This window comes from Bidens hawaiensis, unplaced genomic scaffold, assembly GCF_021521415.1.
Source record: "Bidens hawaiensis isolate Kalapana, Puna unplaced genomic scaffold, B.hawaiensis_p1.1 tig00014823_1, whole genome shotgun sequence".
Lineage (NCBI taxonomy): Eukaryota > Viridiplantae > Streptophyta > Magnoliopsida > Asterales > Asteraceae > Bidens > Bidens hawaiensis.
In genome coordinates, this window is record NW_027492306.1 from 450,024 (window position 1) to 468,080 (window position 18,057).

The 18,057-nt window shown below is 32.1% G+C and overlaps 1 protein-coding gene across 2 annotated transcripts; it reads right to left on the bottom strand.

The window, feature by feature from the left end:
* Positions 1-7,944: 7,944 nt before the first annotated feature.
* Positions 7,945-13,123, bottom strand: LOC143547724 (casein kinase 1-like protein HD16). 2 transcript variants are annotated; one of them, XM_077039081.1, is made up of 16 exons: positions 13,024-13,123; positions 12,505-12,636; positions 12,358-12,431; positions 12,209-12,278; positions 12,075-12,130; positions 11,922-11,993; positions 11,746-11,840; positions 11,598-11,664; positions 11,387-11,516; positions 10,502-10,720; positions 10,252-10,385; positions 9,464-9,638; positions 9,270-9,360; positions 9,040-9,197; positions 8,181-8,369; positions 7,945-8,111 (listed from the first exon to the last, which is right to left on the bottom strand). In XM_077039081.1, exons 1-16 carry the CDS (start codon positions 13,114-13,116, stop codon positions 8,052-8,054), a joined length of 1,815 nt encoding a protein of 604 aa, XP_076895196.1. In that variant the 5' UTR covers positions 13,117-13,123; the 3' UTR covers positions 7,945-8,051. The 2 variants fall into 2 exon arrangements, with proteins under 2 accessions (XP_076895196.1, XP_076895195.1); XM_077039080.1 differs by having other exon boundaries at positions 9,040-9,360.
* Positions 13,124-18,057: the final 4,934 nt, after the last annotated feature.

Genomic DNA, 18,057 nt, shown 5'->3' on the forward strand with positions numbered 1-18,057 from the left:
ATTCCGGCAAATTCAGGTATACCCTAGCCGGAATATACTATTTACGTGTTATTCAATACTGAATATATGAATTATAATGTGTTTATACGAGTATATAAGATTCACAGTACGAATTATACTCGAATATACAGCTAGTCGTATCGAAATTACGATTAATCGATGAACGATTATTGAAACCCGAACGAATCGGGGATTACATTATAGACGAAGTATATAATGTTTAGTGATGTGTACGAAGTATTAAAGCTTCGGGATAAGTGAATTATAGCACAGAAAAAGGATTTCGATTTATTAGTACGTCGGTACGATAAACGAAACCTTTAACATCAAACCAAGCAAGAGACGATCGATCAAGCCGAAAAAGATGCACAATTACCGACATTATGATGTGTTAAGTCAATAAATGTCATGGTTTAAGTTTTTAAAGTTTTTAAATCGGTTTTATATAAATTTAAATTTTAAGCCGAAAAACGACCGTTTTGGCCTCGTTTTGAGCGGAATTAAACGTTTAACCGAAAAACGAACTGAACCAGGTTATCCACAACATTATCCAGATTGCGTAATCTGAATGTGTGGCCAAGAATGGAGGTGTGGGCCCCACCCCCACACCATATGGAGACCGATCGGATGAGGGTTTCCCCTCATCCCTTTCATTTTCTTTTTTCTTCAAACATTCAAGCACTCAAACCTCTTCCAATCTTCAATTCTCATCCAAATCTTTGAGTTTTAACAAGGTAAAACCATAAAGTAATGGTTAATTCATAGTTGTAATTCCATAATCTTGAGTAATTTCAAGAAAATGAGGTTTCAAGTGAAAAATGGGTGAAAACCCGAGATGAAACCGATTCTTGCATGATCAAGTGATGTATACAAGTTATACAAGGGATCTTGGTCCAAGAAAGGAGTTAAAAGAGTCAAAAACGAATTTTTACGGTTAAAATCTTTGTTTTGATGTCTTAACCGAAACCATGAATGAAATGGCTTGATTGTGGGTATAACTTGCTTGGTGTGGTGTTATTGTGCTTGTAGGTGTTATATCTAGTTGCTAGCAAAGGCTAGAAAGCAAGATCTTTGCGATCTAACGCTAGAAACACAAGGTAGTTCGGTTTTTTCGTATGATTTGTGTGATTTGGACAGATTGTGGTAGACTTAGAGTTGGGTCATGAAATTTCACAGAGATGATCTACACATGAAAATATGAGATCTGTGAAATTTTGGTAATTTTTGGATAAAGGATGAATATTTGGTGAATTTAATGCTCGGTTTTGACTAAAAATGGTGAAAAATAGCTAAACATCATGAAAAATTCTGGAAAAATTCAGATAAGCTTTTTATAACATATAAAAGTCACACACAAAATTTCAGGTCCATTGGAGAAGTCTAAGTAGGCTTTTCGGTAAAACGAGTTCTAGGGTTTTTCTAGCTCGGTTTTGGTGAAAATGGCATGAAAAATGAGATTTTGGTTCTGGAAAAATTACAGGGGACTATGTGGATGGCAGGGGTCATCTCAGAAAAATTTGGGATTTTTCTAAGGTCATTTGGTATTTTCGACATATTTGGTGTTTAAATGACGTTTAAAAACAGATAAATAAATGTTAAAAATAGAAATTAAATCTGGAAATATTTTATAAAATTCCTTACTGTCAAAAACTGAATTGTACAAAATTTCAAGATCCGAGACTAAGCGGATATTTATTTGTGCTAAATGGAACTTAAAAACAAACTTTTAAAGCTTAAAACGTGTAAACCGGCAAAGTTCGCCTAAGCGAGCTGACTGGTGTATAAAAACCTTAAAAATGGACTATTTTCATGAAACTGAGTTAATCAAGTAAAAATAAATCATCCGAAAATAATTCGGATGATTTGGGTAATTTTACCCGATTTAGTCGTTTCCGGTATATTAAAGACGGAAACGGGCCCCGCGGCCAAACGGGTTGTCTAAACCGAGCTCTAATTTCACCACTTTAATTAAAATATCAATAACAACTACTTTCGGGTCGTATGTGGCCAAACTCATTTTTGAAAACATAAAGACGAATAACCGTGCTAGGCACGCAAAACGAGAAAACAAACTAATGGTAGTTTTGACTAAAGAACTCTAAGTGAGATCACAATCTAAGTCCTGAGAAGTGTATCGGGGTTAACATTGTCCCCGGGTCGTGTACGGTACTGGGTTAACAGTGTCCCCGGACGTACCGGTTAACACGAACTTAAGTTATATTAATAGAAATTGTGTAGTAACGACTTAGGGATCGTATTACAGATCCGGACAGGTAGCCGTGCCAGTATTACATCTCTGCTCACCAAAAAGGTGAGTTTTCACGAGCCCCTTTTTATTGAACTGTTTTATATATTTTCCCGGGGCGGAAAGCATGTTTTTATCAAAGTGTTTAAGTACATGCCGATCGCATGGAAATGAATGTATTTATATAATGTTTATTGTACGGGAATCGTACGGTAATGTATTAAGATGGTAATTGTCTGAGTTGCTAATATTGTAAGGCCCGAAACAGTGTTCTGGGTTAACAGTGTCCCCAGAGGTTATTAAATGTATTTCTGGGTTAACAGTGTCCCCAGAGGCTATTAAATGTATTTCTGGGTTAACAGTGTCCCCAGAGGTTATTAAATGTGTTTCTGGGTTAACAGTGTCCCCAGAGGTTATTAAATGTGTTTCTGGGTTAACAGAGTTTTCACTTATAGGCTCAGCATAATTACATCACTAATTTATGATTATTAAAATGATTTGTCATGGTTTACTTAAATTAGTGAAACTCACCAACTATTCGTAGTTGACCCGTTTTCTTTACATGCTTTCTAGGTACACCCAAATTGGAATGAGTGATACGTGCTTGATGATGTGTGCTATTTTGTGGAAGCTTAAGTGTCTATATTTTGTTTTAAACATGTTAACGTACTATTGGTAAAACTTATGTGATAACGCCTAGTCGGTAATGAAACTCGGAAAAATGTAATACGTTTAAATTATTGTAGTGGTGTTTTCTTTATAAGCAATGCTGTTGATATCAGATGTGTCTGTTGCATCCCGTGTACGTTTCCGCTGCGGTTACGGGGTGTTACAGTATGTATGAACTTATGGAATGAAAATAAATTAGTAAAGTACTTATTATGTATCTTCGGATGCATAATGGAAGGTAAGTGTATGTATTGTATTATGTGTGATTAACTAGAACTCACTCAGCGTAGCTGACTTTTAGTATGTACGCAGGTGAGTAGAATGAGGCAGCTCACTTGAGGGGACACGTGGTATTGAATAAGAAGGCTGGCATCAGAAGGCTCAAGACGTGTTATGTTTTAATTACTTAGTTTTTGAAAGACAAGTTGTTTGTTTAAGACAAGTTTTGGATTGTTATAAAGTGTTTTATGAAAGTTTTTATGTTCCGCGTAAAGTTTTAATTAACTCTGATATTTGAACTGTGTTTATGAGTAAATCCAACATCCAAAGTAGGGCTACCGGTAACGGGGCCTTACAGTGATCGAGATAATAAGAATGGAGGAAATCACATGTTGACAATAAAGCCTAAAAGGAACAAAAAGAAGTACATATACGCTAAGTATATAAACTAGATAGATTCATGAAAGCTCGATAATTAAGTTAATATTATACTCTTTTAATCATAATTAATTTGATAATTATTCGTTTATTAAATTATATACATTATAATATTTTATCATATAGATTCATCTTTTAAAGTATCATTAGTTTGTTAAATTAAATTATTCAAATAATTTATCATATAAAATGCATCTTAAAACATTGTTAGTTTTATAAGCATAGTTATATATAAAGTTTACTTATAATATATATATATATATATATATATATATATATATATATATTAAAACATAAATATTAATTTATTATATATATAGATACGTATATATACATATATGTCAACATATACACAGACAAAAGATGCGAGAAAACAAGTGTTATATCGTCGGTTTTCATTAAAATAATTTTAATTAATTAATATGATTAATAGCATGTTTATTAATTTATTTAAAATAAAATAAACAAAAAAATACTTAACATCAGGGGTTACAGGGGATCGAACCCGCAACCTGCAGCCTGTGATTCAAGGACTTAACCAGCTGGGCTATCTTACAGACGTGCGACAATAGCCAGAACTGATTTAATATAAACAGAACCCGATTAATCAGAATTGATTAACCCTAGCAAACTGATTTGATCCAATCCGAAGAATTTAATCAAATCAGCCATAGGGCTTTTGATCAGTACCATCCCGCGATCAAAACCATATATCAGATTACCTGTAACGATGATCGGACGTAGTGTAACGAGGTTCAACAGTGGCCGGTGCCGAGGTGGTTATGAACGATGATAAAAAATGGCTAAACTAATCCAATTATATATGGGGCTAATGATTATTAGGGTTAGGAGATCGTATCTGCACGATTAATTGATATAATACAACCAATTTCGTGTTCTACAAGGTTAAACGAGTGTCGGTTAGGTTAAACGGAAAGACGGATCAAGATTGATACGATTACCATATATGGATTGTTGGTTAAGGTCGAAAATGCTATTGTTAGTTGATTTCCCATATCAATTACATCATACAAACGAAAATTAAGGTCCAAGTTATTGATTTTTATGAATTCGGGTCCAAGAAAAGCAAAATGGATATGGTTTTGGGTTATGGATATCCAAGTAAAGAAAATGGGTTATAATGAAATTTTCCTTTTAGTCCTTGAGGTTTGAGGATGGACACGAATGAGGTTATTAGTTCAGGTTTGGGTTAAAAATGCAAATATAAGAAAGATAAGATAATGTATTATAAATAAATAATAATATATTAATAATTAGTCTTCTCATTAAACACGACTTTTGATAAAATAATCCGAATATCGAAACGAGTCGGGTATTTAATAAATATATATAAATTAGGAAAACCCGAGTTGTTACAGTTATAACAAGATTGGTATGTTTATGTTAATAATGAATATGTATTTAATGTGTTTGACCAATTATAAACAAAGAAATATGGAATATAATTAAATTAATAATTCAATTCCATAATTAACATGATATTTTGTTTACAATCTTGCCCTTATGTGGTATATTAGATCTAATGGTCAAAATCACTTCCTACACTTTTTAGGAAAATAATACTTTTTTATTTTAACCTTGATATATATATATAGCAAGGTTAAAATAAGAAGTCAATTTGTCCTAAAAAGTGTAAAAAGAGATTTGGACCATTGGATTCAATAAAATACATACGGGTAAGATTGTCTATAGGTTTTTTATTATTTTTGAAAATTAAAACTATTAGTTATTATAATTCCTATTTCCCCTCTTCTATATTCCAATTTCTCTCACTATAATACGCATATAACAAATTAAAAATTAAAAACTTACGACCTAACAAAAAATGTTGGCTGCAAGTTTTTGGTGTTCATTATTGGTGTGTTTTTAGTGTAACTGTTTATAGTTGATGTTTTAGTATGATGTTTACTGTGTTTTTGTACATCATGTTCAACATAGTGTGTTTTTGTTCTTGATGTTCTTTGTGTTGTGTTTTAAATTTCAATGAGAATTTGGTGTTGTATTTTAAACACATTGTAAAATAGATTATGATGTTCTTGGTGTTTGGTTTTAATTTTAGATTAAAATATGATAATCATAGATATAATATAGTGTGTTTTTGTTCTTGATGTTCTTGGTGTTTTTTTGTAAATTTGGACTAAACTTTAGTGTTATGTTTTATAACACACTGTAATTCAGCAAGGTTGTACGTTATGTGTTTTTGATGTTCTAGTGTGTTTTTTCTGGTAATTCAACAAGGTTTATTTATAGTATGTATTCATGTTAAATTTGGATGAAAATATGATAATTAAATATTTAATAAATATTGCCATATATAATATAACACATGAGACGATTATGCCCTTTAACACATCTTTATATGCCTTTAAAATAAAACACACCCTCAATTATCTAATCTTTTCATCTTAACCGTTGATTGATAAGATCCAATGCTCCAGATTTCTTCCTACACTTTTTAGACACTCTCATCTTTTTATAATAACCCCTCCAAATATATATATATATATATATATATGTATATATATATATATATATGTATATATATATATAACGAGTTTGGTTCAAATAAGAAGTTTAATTTTCTTAAAAAGGTTAGGAAGAAGGGTATTTTAGTCCACCACATATATTTCAAAAACCCACTTCACTTACCACCTACATCCTAAAACCCTAGATTTCAAACAACAAAAAGACACCATCATCCACCACCACCACTTCATAGACCACAGCCACCACAACCACCGCACCCACCTCCAGCTAGCCGGAAAAACATACCCATCTCCTTCTCGCTGGAAAAATGCACATCATGTTCCCCGAAAAAACAAACCTCCTTCTCGCCGGAAAAACACAGCTCCTTCTCGCTGGAAAAACACACCTCCTTCTCGCCGGAAAATCACATCCAAATACCGTTGCACCCACCTCTAATTTGCCGCACCAACCACTAACATCCACCATCTTTACACACCTCCTGCTCGCTGGAATTTGTTTTGACAGTGGTTCCACCGCCGAAAAAATTTACTTGCTGCGTTGACCTGTAGTGATGTCGATGGGGGGAAGAATATTGTGGTGGTGAATTGTGGTGGCAATGGTGGGCATGAGTTTGAGATAGGCTGGTGGTATTAAGATGGGAATAGACTTTGAAAAACACAATGAGATTTTAATAGTTTTCTTAAAACACAATGGACTAAAAAGAATAACATAATTAAATTGATTAAAACACAATCTTAAAACGCAATTGCGTTTTTCACATAAAAACATAAAAAGGTAAAATTAAACATAAAAAAAAAAAAAAAAAAAAAAAAAAAAACATAAAAACACTATGTTAAAACAAATTTGGTAAAACACAATAAATAGAAAAATAAAAAAAACACTTATAACACAATGTAAAAAACCCGCTATTTTTTATTTTTATTTTTTATTACAATATGGTACTCATATGAAAGATAAAAAAACGTTTGTTATTATAGTGATATTTTTTTAAAACAAAAAAAATGTCGTATAAAAATTATTGACAGAGAAATTGACATGTGCATTGCATGTGAAGATAAAAAGCAAACAAATGTGTTATTCAATTTATACCCTTATCCTTATTTTCCACTTGACTTTCTTCCTAAACTAATCTTAACCATTCAAGTTAAAATGAATAAAAAAAATTATTTCCTATCATTTTTACAAAAACTAATCTTCTTAACGGGCAAGCATGAGTATTAAGAAGGTATCTACATCTAGAAAGAGGACAGCCGCCAGATTCTTAGAAGTTGCAAGACAAAATTAACGTGAAACCTTCGCATATGTTTTTTCCATCTTGACTTCTACATTTATTTATTTTTATTCAGTGTTTCACTGTTTTGTGAAAATAAAATAGATTAACCATTTGCTTCGATTACTCATCCCAGATTCGAGCTCAAAACATCGCATAATAGATTTAAGCGAGTACGCAGCATAACAAAGGGGATCTATTTTGATCTTCTGAAGAAAAATAGTTTACTCCAGAATAATATAATTACCGTTTAGGCCGTCGGGCCACCGGGTCCAGGCCAACCAGAAAAAGCCAAACCCGGCCGGTTTGTTAAAAATGGCTAAATACACGAACCGGACCAGTCTTCCTAGCGGGTCCCGGTCAAACCAACCGGTTTGGTTCGGGTTTCAAAACATTTTACGTAACTAAGGTCATAAACCAGATACAGATGCAAAACGCCAAAACACAATAAAACAAAGCATGGAAGAAAAGCTATAAAAGCTCGATTTAAACATTAATTAAAGCATGTGCACAACCCCCCTTCGACCACGTTCAAAAACACATGCACGAGTTTCATATGCAACTACAAAGCATCATCTAAACCATTTTAAAAAGAAAAAAAACAAAGCCAAATTACTTTACGTACTACCACTATTTGGCAAATAGAAATGGACCTCCGCTTGAAAACAGTTTATTGGTCTAGATATATATGACTGTAACCAATCATGAGACAGTTCGACCGTAACACATAGAAGCAATGTACAAATTCTTTGCCCACTTTTCCTGCACAACAAAACCACAAAGTTATTGACAAATCAAGCATTATTACTGAGGGGGAGACAAAAATTTAACCTTAACATGTGTACTAGGAAAACCCGAAGTCCGCAGTGTTTCCTGTGTCTCATCTGTGGGTTTTCTTCTTGGCACACTAAGAACAAAAGCAGATTGGTCCCATGTAGCTGCAGTTGCCGTTATTCGATACCCGGCTTCCCATCTTTTATGAATACCTTCACTTGGATACAAAAAGTCCAGTTCCACAACCTGATATTTATTCAACAAAACATAAACATAAACACACACACACACACACACACACACACAAAACCACAACAACAACAATAATAATAATAATAACAACTTAAAAGTAATGGAGTAATTTCATATATACCCCTAAAAATTGAAAAATATCATTTATATATACCCACGCAAAACTAAAAATATCATTGTGCCTTAGCAAAGTAGTTAACATATTATATATCCCTAATTCCTTAAGAACAATTTTAAAACTACCATTTTACCCCTATTTTTCTCAACTTCATATTTTCATATACGCCTATTTTTAACTTTAAATTTTATTATTTTATCATTTTTGGCTAACTTTTTTTTTTACCCATTTTTAACTTCAAACTTTTTTATTTTTATCAATAAACAATAGTTTTCTCAAAATATTAGATTGCTTATCATTCGATTATCATGTAATTATACCTGGTTTGATTGTCAATGTTGATCAAAATCCAAATAAAAATAGGATTTAAACAAATATAACGGGAAAAGGTAGAATGGCCATCAAGTAAAAATTCATTAAAGTTGGGTATATATGATGTTTTTAGGTTTTCTTGGGTATATATAAATATTTTCAAGTTTATACGGATATAAATGAAATTAATCCAAATACAATTCTAAATTTATGATCCAAACAGCAAATATGCACCTGTTCAGAGAATCCAGCACCACGAGACATAACAATGGCCCATTTATTTCCTGCAGTTCCCATAGCAGTGACATGGAACCCTTCTTTCCATTTTTTATTGATCCACTTGAACGGAAATGATTCACTAACTTTATATGACTGTTGAAGATACGGGGTACCTACATTAGACAGAAACATATGATTCAACACTGAAAGATAACATTTATAAGCGAAAATATAATCATGTTTACCCTTTGACATTACAACCAAAGAGCTCCCGCTGTTGGAACCTGCTATTGCACTGATATAATAATTCTTATCCCACTGTTCCATAATCCAATCCTTTAATTTAATAGCACACATACAAACAAAACGCTTAGTTGTCTCCTCAAGTATGTATATAAAATAAAAAAGCACATAATTTTAAGTAACAAATGAGATGAACCTTGTTAAGAAATACAGGAGAGAGTTGGTAAACTTGAGAGGTGTATCCGGTGCCTGCATCCATGATAATAGCCCATAGGTTTGAGCAAGAAGCCACACTGCTGATGAGTAATCCGTCTTCATTTCCTTTTTGAATATGCTGAGCAAGTCTCACTTCTGCCACGTTATAGTGATATCTACAACATAACATAGAGATGGAAAACATGTAAAATATGAAACCCTTTTACTTAGTAGAAAATCAATTACCTATCGATGTCTAAACATGACCACAATACTGTATTATTGCAATAACAATCTATTTTTTAAATAAGGAAAACGGAGAAGGTGCTACTAGGGGTGTAAACAAGCCGAGCCTAAACTCTAACTCAAATAAGTTACAGAAAACTCAAGCTTCAGCTTGGCTCGTCTCATGTAGAATATTTAATATATATAAATTTAATATATTAAACAAAACTATTTAACTAATTGGCTAGTTTAGGCGCTTGCAAGCTGACTCGAGCTTCGATAACCGAAGCTCAGGCTTGGACTCATTTATTATATAGGCTTCCTTTTAGGCTCGATTTCGTTTAATCTCAGCTTGATTCGAGCTTTTTGTGAGCCGATCTCGAGTAACTCATGGGCGTCTTGGCTTGTTTACAACCTTGTGTGCAATGTATACAAAATAAATTAACTTTATGGGCGGCAGTTGCCAGACCTAATTCCCATACATCATTTTAGTTTTTCACCCAATAAATCCAAAGGCAAACACCAGTAAAGATCTTAAAAGGCTTAAACAATGAATTGCAGTACCTCTGCTTCATTGGGCGGCGAGCATTATATACACTTATCCACTGAGTTGCAGGCATCCCCATGCGTATTTTCTTCTTCGGTTGTTCATCATCTTCTTGCTCCATTGTCAATCTTCCCCGCTTGTGTCCAATGAGCTAACAGATTATACGAAAATCATGTCAGAAACAGAACAATTGAGTTCATAATGCATTTCAGATTCAAATTTCATATAACATAAGCAACAAATTTTGACACATATATAGTTAAATACCTTCTGAGCACCGTCAGTGTTAATTGGTCTAATATCTGGATTGGGACCAACAATCCCATCAAAAAGGGAAACATATTTTGCATAATTAGGTTCCTCATCAAACTTCAGATTAACAACGAATTCAACAAAATTCCGAAACGGGGCAGGGCAGAAGCTGCAAAGCGTCTCGGGAGAAGTCGCCATCTTCTTCTTGCACACAAGGAACCCTTTATTCTCACCCTGCACATTTTAAACCACCATCTAAATACACCAAATAGCTATAAATAAAAACACACTGAAACACACAGATAGGCCTGTAAACAAACTGAACGAACAAAAATGGGGCATGCTTTTGTCCGTTTGTTTTAACTATAACCGAAAAATTGACTGACCACAAACAATTAAACAAACAAAATTTTCTTGTTTGTGTTTGTTTGTTAAGAAAATTAACATATTCGTGCCCATTTATTTTCTTCACAGATGTAAACAAACGAACATAACTGAATATAGATAACAAACATAACCAAAACAAAACCAACTAAAAGTATGCGTAAGCACCAATGTGTCGTGCCCAAAAAGTTGTTAAAACTAAAGTAAATTGTAATGGGCTGAGGAAATTTATCTGAGAATACTAACAATGTAGACAAACCAGCTTAAACAAACGTAAAATAACGAATATAAATGAATATAAACGAACTTGAATAAACGGATGTTCACGAGCATCAATGAACAAACAAGACATGTATTGATGTTAGTTCTATTAACTAAATGAACAAAAGAGTTGTTCATTTTTGTTCGTTTATTATATAAACGAACTTCCTGCCAAACGATTCACTAAATATTCGGTTTGCTTACAGGCCAACACGCAGACATGTATTTGAAAACTATTACAAGTTGAGAACCAACCTGAAATCCTTGCCATGGTAACCGACCACGGAGAAGAAATACAAGTGTATAAGCAAGAGATTCCAAATCATCCCTCCGACTTCCTGTTCTACCAAGATGAGCGTGTACACTCGCATACCGAACCGTTCCCCTTAAAGATAATAATATTAATATCAAAACACAAATAATTATTTATTAATGAAAAAACTGCATAATAACATCATAAACATACCTAAACACATCTGGTCGTTGATCATATTCAACGTGCAATCCAGAGGATGAATCTCGCCACCTGGTGGCTGCCACAAATAGAACACATGTTTTAGAAGCATTTTATATTATGATGTAAGAAAACCCAGAAAGAATGATTTAGAATATACCTAAACCAAGATCAACAAGAAATAGTTTCTTCTCATCTGATGTTCCTGGAGGACCAAGTAAGAAATTCTCAGGTTTAACATCACCATGTACATACCTGAAAAATCATCAGTATTACATTATATACCATGTGTATATAATATCACAAATAACTCAGGAAACAGTTAATTAAAGCTACCCTCTGGAATGAATCTTCTCTAATATGGATATGGCTTCTATAGCTATGCATGCAACCATTTCAATTGACATCCTAAACATTATAAACAGATAAAAATTAATTAAATGCTGTTTGTCTGTGTGTGCACTTGAGCCGCTATGAAATTGGACTTACGTGTGTGAGTTGTTATTCCAGACATCCCATAAGCTAGGGCCAAGCATATCCATGACCTTCAACCGTCATCAACATTAGCTACTATTCACTTAAATATAAATACATATACAAAAGCAAAATAGACAAAAGTGTACCATTATGTAGTAATCACCCTGCCTGCCTTTAAAATGTACACGTGGCACGCCATGACTTCCACCAAGAACACTGAAAAACATCAATTAAACAATTATCATAAGAGAATGTCAAAATATGAGTAATAGATGAAAAGGTTGATTTGGCTTACTTGTAAACTTGCCATTCGTATGGTGGTCCATAGTTACATCCTTTGCTGCTTCTGTGTTCAAACTTCAATGCAACCTATAATATCATAGATGATAGATTAGATGACATTCATATACCGACAGCATGCAACCAAAAAATCAAGGGATACCTCTACAGCTCCAGAACCAGTTCTTTCATGAGGAACAGGGGCGTTAATACGGCGTCCAACATATACTTGCCCAAATCCACCCTTTCCAAGTTTTCTCTCAATCTTATATGCTGGCGATCCACCAACCTGGACCTGTATTTAGTGAAAAACTGATTTAAGTATATGATTAAATCAAGTGCTAAAATTTAATAATCACACAAACAAACAACCATTTTTCACTAATTAACAAGTTAAGCATATCACACCAATAATATTTTTACCAAAGAGAACACACCCACAATTCCTAGAGCAAACTACAAGTACATGAAATAGTACAAAAACAGATATTATTATTATTATTATTATTATTATTAAAATAAATAAATAAATAAATAGTGAAACAAGAGGGCATTGAATTGAATATTAGTATTAGTAAAAACCTCCTAATCCCATATGAAAGACAAACTTATATAAAGTATTAGTTAGTGTAACCAATAAATAAATAAAAAATATAATCTTTACCGAAGTTAATAATAATACCTTTTCAGGGAGAGGAGCGGTGGAGGGTTCATCTTCAGGAGCGAAAGCCTTATCGGCGGTGGGGCCAGCGCTATCGTACTCATCATCATCCATATTATTATTCTTTTAACTCTGGTTGTTGTTTTACAGTAGTAGTAGCATTCTTATTATTATTATTCTTGTGTTGTGGTTTGGGTTTGGTTGTATCATCAACAACAGCAGCAATTGGTTGTGGTCTTCTGGGACGCAATTGAGGCATTATCGATCATCATCCATCAATTCAATTCAATTCAATTCAAATGTAAGAAACTCACTCAAAGGGACAATTCTGAGGGAGAAAATGTCGAAAAATTAGGAAATTTAGGGTTTTGGCGTCGAGTTGAGGGGTGTTTTATGATATGTCTACGGTGAGTGTGGCGGTGTATTCTACTTATATAGAAATTTCCAGAACAAAGCAAAGCAAAGGGAGGAGGTGTGTTTTGTAAACGGACGAAGGAAGGCAGTCATTTGCTATTCCACCACTAAACTTTATTTTATTATACTAGGTTATACACGAGGTTATTGACAGTGGCCGTCACGGGTGGAAAAATATAAATCATGTAACGTTCACATGTAATATGAAATGTTAAATACGATAATATTGGAAAATATAATAATGTTTTAAATTGCGTTGACATTAGTGATTTAATTGTAAATTTGACCAACAACAATATAAGATTGATTATCTTACTATAACTAATTTAATGTCTTATAGAATGATCAATTAAATTTCATTTCCGGATTATATAATAATCAATTAAATTACATGAATTGTGAAAAATAAATAAATACATGAATAATAATAAAAATATACATTAACAGTAAACAAAAAATAACACATCTTGTCAACAAATTCTCAATCCATTATATCAAGTTGGGGACCTCAAATGATAAATTAAATATTAATATTAATATCACATAATAAATAAATTACCAATTATGGAACATTTGAATTATGTGAACAAATGTAAACCTTACCAGAAAACGATATAACCTTACCGAAAAAACATATAAATGTGTATTAGTACAAAATCGGTGTAAACCTAACCAATAAATATAAATCATTCACCATCTAATAATTAGTACAAAATTGCGTGAATAATATACTAAAATTAACGAATGTGTAATTTGGAATAAAAGTAAAAGTCCGTATTATGGTAAGCTATTTATTTTTATGTAACAATACCATTTATCTTGCAAAATCATCTCTATTGACCAATCTTCTCCGAGCTTGTTATTGTCCTTGTGACGCCATAGTTTCAAAATACGAACCTTGAGGACACAGTCGTTGTTAAACACATCCAATTGGTTCATCATTGTAATGTTTGTTGGCTCCATCTTCCTGGTGGTGAAAAATAAAAAATAAACAAACTATTAATTTTTGAACAATTATATTTTGAACCGAACAAATAAACAACAAAATGAATTATATAAGCACGACCAAAAATATATACCTTACAAACAAACAAATTCGATTTTGCTAAATCCGATGTGATGCTGTAAGAATAATTGTGTGAATGTCATAATATTTATACATAAGAAGTACATGTTTGAATTTTGAAATATGAGTAAAGAAGTAAGGTATAAATGTAATTAATTAAAATCATAAAATTATGGATTTTGAAATTGCTTAAAATACGGACGAAAATTAGGAGGTCTACATTAAGGATTTTGAAATTTAGAAATAGTTGAATATAATGTTTCTAAATTATATTATAACTACATTATAATTTAAATTGATATGTTTAAATCTACACCATATTTTAAAATCCTTGTTTACATGATATGATGTTATAAATATCATAATTGACTATAATTTTGAAATTCGTAATCAAAGAATCAGTTCTGATATATATATATGTGTGTGTGTGTGTGTGTCTGTGTGTGTGTACCTCCTTAATCATATGGTTGATTTGATTCCTATTATAGACAAATTTACTTGCAATTGATTACGGATTTCAAGTTATACTTCATTGGTTATATTTTTAATTAGTCAATCGGTCAAATCTTATAAATTTAAAATTAGAGCCAATTATGATAGATTTAAATCCGTAATGACCGGTTAGGTTCTTTTATATTAAATCTGATTGATCAAATATTAATTGATCAATTAAACAATACTAATAAAAATAAGGGATTTTGAATAATTTATTTACATCATATAATTAGGGATTTTGAAATTAAAGAATATTCAAGTTATTTTAAATTTGAAGAGGTTAATTATGAAGGTATGACCAGATATTAAAAATATTAATTTTTAAATTTATGTTGAACCATATTTTTAATTTTGAATCTCCGAATATTTGATTTAATAGACAATTCAGATAATTAAACATATATATTAAAAAAATATTTACTAATGTCAATTAAACTAAAATACTTACGTTGTAAGATAGGGAATTATTCATGTTATTTTAAATTTGAAGAGGTTAATTATGGAATGCGTGACCATATTTTAAAAATATTTAAGTTATTCTAAATTTTAAAATTTAAGTTTGAAAATCTTTTTAGAAATAATGAATTTCTAATCATGTTATATTTAGCATATAATCAATCTTGATGGCTAATATAAAAGTCTAAAATTTATGGAATGTTTAATCATTATCGATAATTTAGTACTCCATAATATCTAGTGGTATTTCACAAATGCATAAATAAATTTAAAGGGAGCGAAATGGCTAAAAATTAGGGTTAAAATTTAAAACATCGATTACAAAAGTTGATAATCATTTTAATTGACTTATTTTATTGGTAAGATATATATGTTAAATTTATTGATAATTATCGATAATTTATTATACAATTTTAAAAAATAATGATTATCGATAATTTATTATACAACCATCCAATATTACATCCATTATAAATGAATGTTCTCATTATCGATAGATTATTATACAATTTTGTTGGCGCAAATATGTTATTTTATAATCTCTTTATGTTGTATTCATTATATACTTTGCCCTTATGGTCTTTAAAATGATGTTTTCTAAATACGGGATAATATAATATTCCTGTATAATATAAGATAATAATAGACAAACATAAATATATGATTTTTAGTTTAAGGTATACAATATATTTTATTATGTTGTACCATATTTTCAATTTATGAATATTTGATTTAATACACAGTCCATGTAATTAAGCTTATATAGTAAAATAATGTTTACTAATGTAAAATTGTAAGGCCTCGTTACCGGTTCCTCACATTTGGACGTTGGATTTACTCATCAACATAGTTCTAATCATCAGAGTTAATAAAAACATACGCGGAATATAAAAACATTCATAAAACATTTCATTAACCCCTAACTTGTTTTAAAATAAACGTCTTGTCTTTCAAAATATCATAATATTAAACATAAACGTCTCGAGTCTTCTGATGCCAGCCTCTTATTCAATGCCACGTGTTCCCCTCAAGCGAGCTGTCTCATCCTACTCACCTGCGTGCTACTAAAAGTCAGCTACGCTGAGTGAGTTCTAGTTAATCACATAACATACATTACATACATACTTACATACTTTCATTCATACTTCCATACTTCATTCATAGTGTATATATATATATATATATATACTTACCTTCATACTTTATTCAAATTTCTACTTTACATTATTCTATTCTGCCTCGGATATTATTAGAGTCCGGTCCCTTTTTCTGCCTTGGATATTATTAGGGTCCAGTCCCTTTTCTGCCTTGAGATTATTAAAGGGCTCGGTCCCTTTTCTGCCTTGGATATTATTAGGGTCTAGTCCCTTTTCTGCCTTGAGATTATTAAAGGGCTCGGTCCCTTTTCTGCCTTGGATATTATTAGGGTCCAGTCCATTTTCTACCTTTCTATCTCTTACATTCGTTCATAACATACATACATATCATTCATACATTATACATTCATATTCATAATTATAACTTGACAGTACGTGCAATATCCGAAGATCGTTCACGTACCGACAGGCAATCATTCATACATTATACATAGCATTTATATTCATAACTATAACTTGACAGTAAGTGCAATATCCGAAGATCGTTCACTTGCCGACAAGCAATCATTCATACCGTTCACATATATCACATATGGCATACACTTATCACTTAGGATAAGTGTATTAACAAATCACATCGAGTATGCACACAACCCCGAAAACATATCAAGGAATGGGGCTAGAAACTCACCTAGATCCTGTCTCTTTCTCCATTAATAGTTAATCCTTCTTTAGTTGAGCTCTGCTAGCTGTATATAAGTTACACGTATCAATACTCGTCTGATCTAATCTAGCGGCCTAGTATTAGCTTACTTTACTTAGAATTTTTATGGTTTTTCCTTTATTTTAACTTCCTTGTATTTTGATCTCTTAAGTCCTTACAATGCATACCATCACGTGTGTACGCATATACATATATAGGTTGCCAGGTATCCGGGTCTCAATATAAGCGAACTTAGATATATAAGTGAACTTAGATATATAGGCGAACTTAGATATATAAGCGAACTTAGATTAAGGCGAACTTATATTAAGGCGAACCTGTATGTCAGCGAACATGGTAGCATGCGAACTTAGATGAGGCGAACTTAACAATCAACGAACTTGTCAGTGGGCGAAGTTAACCAGCAGGCGAACTTATTCAGTAAGCGAACTTAACGTGCAACAGCTACTGGTTTGGTTTTAACAACATTTAAACCTTTGATATGATATTAACCATTCCCGTAAATGTTCCCACATCCATTTCTGGATAAGTCTTGACTCGGGGAACCATAAAGTTTGGACATTTAGGCTTAAAACGTTCAAAACTAGATCTAGGGTTTTTCTTTAACAAGCCGTTCATAACCGTAAGTTCATTAAGTCCATTTTAACATCAAGTTTGCTACTTTATGGTATAGCTATACTCGATTTACTATCCTACTAAGTTTCATGCAAAACCGACTTCGTTTACCCGTCCTTTTCACAAACCGAACACTACTCGTTTTACCCGAAACGAGCCAACTAACCCGTTCATTTTCAAGTTCATTA